The 1,845-nt window shown below is 48.8% G+C and overlaps 1 protein-coding gene across 1 annotated transcript; it reads right to left on the bottom strand.

Moving 5' to 3' along the window:
• Nucleotides 1-409: 409 nt before the first annotated feature.
• LOC128269761 (inhibitor of growth protein 2-like) lies at nt 410-1,438 on the bottom strand. The gene is made up of 3 exons (XM_053007163.1): nt 1,372-1,438; nt 1,191-1,300; nt 410-1,104 (listed from the first exon to the last, which is right to left on the bottom strand). The coding sequence occupies exons 1-3, from the start codon at nt 1,436-1,438 to the stop codon at nt 898-900; spliced, it is 384 nt and encodes a 127-aa protein (XP_052863123.1). The 3' UTR covers nt 410-897.
• Nucleotides 1,439-1,845: the final 407 nt, after the last annotated feature.

Below are 1,845 nucleotides of genomic sequence, written 5' to 3'. Positions count from 1 at the left end.
TTGCGGTAGGAAAAAACAACAAACATTGAGAAGCTGAAGCACCATTTTGGGAGCCCAACTCGATGATCCGGTGCCTCATGCGTGTGTCGAGAATGCGCCGGAAGCGCAATAAACAACCACAACGATCCAACACGTTTCACGTGGTCCGAGGTTTTGGTACTTGGGTGCGTAATGCAATGTTACGGAAATTCGGAAAACAAATGTTGCCATTGAACAACAACTAACAACCAGTTCGGATTCGCTAACTGTGCATTAAAACGCCGTAACTCCGGTTTGTGTTGACAGATTCACAATAATAGCCGATTGTAAAATTTTGCCTTGTTTCATCTTCAAAAAAGATTTATTATTTCTTTTATATCTCGTTTATTATCCTCTTCGAGCATCTTAAAGTGTTCATTTGTTTGTTTTCGTGTCATAAATATAATATGTTGTTGTTTTCATTTCAATCAATCATTTGTATCTCGTCATCTTTTCGCTACCAATGCGTAACGGAACAGTTGTGTGTAAACGGATAGACGGATGCCGGCGGGTACTACGGGGCTGATGGGGCGTTTTGGGGGCACACACTCCCTCGATGTGCGTGTTAATGATACCTTCAAAAATTAAATGTGTCATTGTTGTATGATAAAATAAGTAAAACTAGAAAGCAAACAATAAAAAACGTAGTTCCTCCTCTGTAACTGAGAACGATGATGGGGCGCGTACCGGGGGACGGCGCGTGAGTGATAGAAACGGAGAGTCAGTGGAGCTGGTACCGGACATAACAGTTAAACATTTCAAAAACTATTTGCGGCCACTTAGTCCTACGTCCTTAATATCTGCTATTTCAACGCGTCCACTTCGCCACTTGCCCTCTCTTTCTGCCTATCTCTCGCTCAAAGAACTCCAACCTGCGGTCTATGTTTTCTCCTCCTTTTCCTTATTGTACCGTTCCAGTTCCTTCAGGAACTGCGCCTTCGGTTTCATCACGTTCGGCCGGTCGCCGCGACACTTGGGACAGAACCAGCGGCCCTTCGGTTTCGATATGAGCGACACGCAGCTGAAGTGGAACCACTCGATCGGGCACAGATCGTTATCACAGAGGATCATTTCTCCGAATGAAATCTAAAAGAAGAGAAAGTGTTTGGTTTAAAAAAAAAATCCGATCTCCCGATCGATTGTGATTTTCGGAGCATGGCGAACACACTTACCTGATCGCACAGGCAGTACGTGGGTTCATCTGGATCGACCGTTTCCTCGGCGGCCGGTGTTTCTTCGCGCGCTTCCCGCGCCGCCTGCGAGCCGCAAACATGACAGCTGCCTTTTGGTGACTCTCGAAGCGGTCCGCATTCCGTTTGTGCATTTTTCTTTTATTTGCGTCCCAGATTATACATTCTTGCTGCCGCGGTGGTTCCGATCTTTCGCGATAGCTGTGCCTGCCTGCCTGCCAAAAGGTCATTGTGCAGGCCCACAATGCTGGGTGTCTCGCGGCGAAAATGGAGACGGCGATCGGGTGTGGACCGTTTTTCCCTCTTTTTGGGCTCGATCGCGCGCCGGCACATGCAGGAAAGGCCGTGAGAAGCAAACGCTGGAAAAGTCGGTCTGTTCTGCAGCGACCTCTCGGAGCGCCCCATTCCGCCAAACGGAGCATGAACGGCGGCGCTCCAAGCTGGTGGAAGAAGGCGGCCCAAGACGACGGTCTGGTCGTGAAGAATGTGATCATGATTCACCAGTTCGCCCGGTCCAATGGCCCCAAAACGGATGGTTGCCGACGGGACGACGGCATGTCGCGTCTCGTTTAATCACAAATTGTGTGTTCCTTTTTGCCGGGAAGTCGGAAACGGGTAGTCATATGGCCCGAAACAT

This window comes from Anopheles cruzii, chromosome 3, assembly GCF_943734635.1.
Source record: "Anopheles cruzii chromosome 3, idAnoCruzAS_RS32_06, whole genome shotgun sequence".
Taxonomy (NCBI): Eukaryota; Metazoa; Arthropoda; class Insecta; order Diptera; family Culicidae; genus Anopheles; species Anopheles cruzii.
This window is presented reverse-complemented; position numbering and strand designations above follow the sequence as displayed.

Coding starts and splice junctions, on each gene's coding strand:
- LOC128269761 (XM_053007163.1), bottom strand. CDS start 1,438: ATGACCTTTTGGCAGGCAGGCAGGCACAGCTATCGCGAAAGATCGGAA. Junction 1,301..1,371: donor ACCACCGCGGCAGCAAGAAT/GTATAATCTGGG, acceptor AGTCACCAAAAG/GCAGCTGTCATGTTTGCGGC. Junction 1,105..1,190: donor CGTACTGCCTGTGCGATCAG/GTAAGTGTGTTC, acceptor CTCTTCTTTTAG/ATTTCATTCGGAGAAATGAT.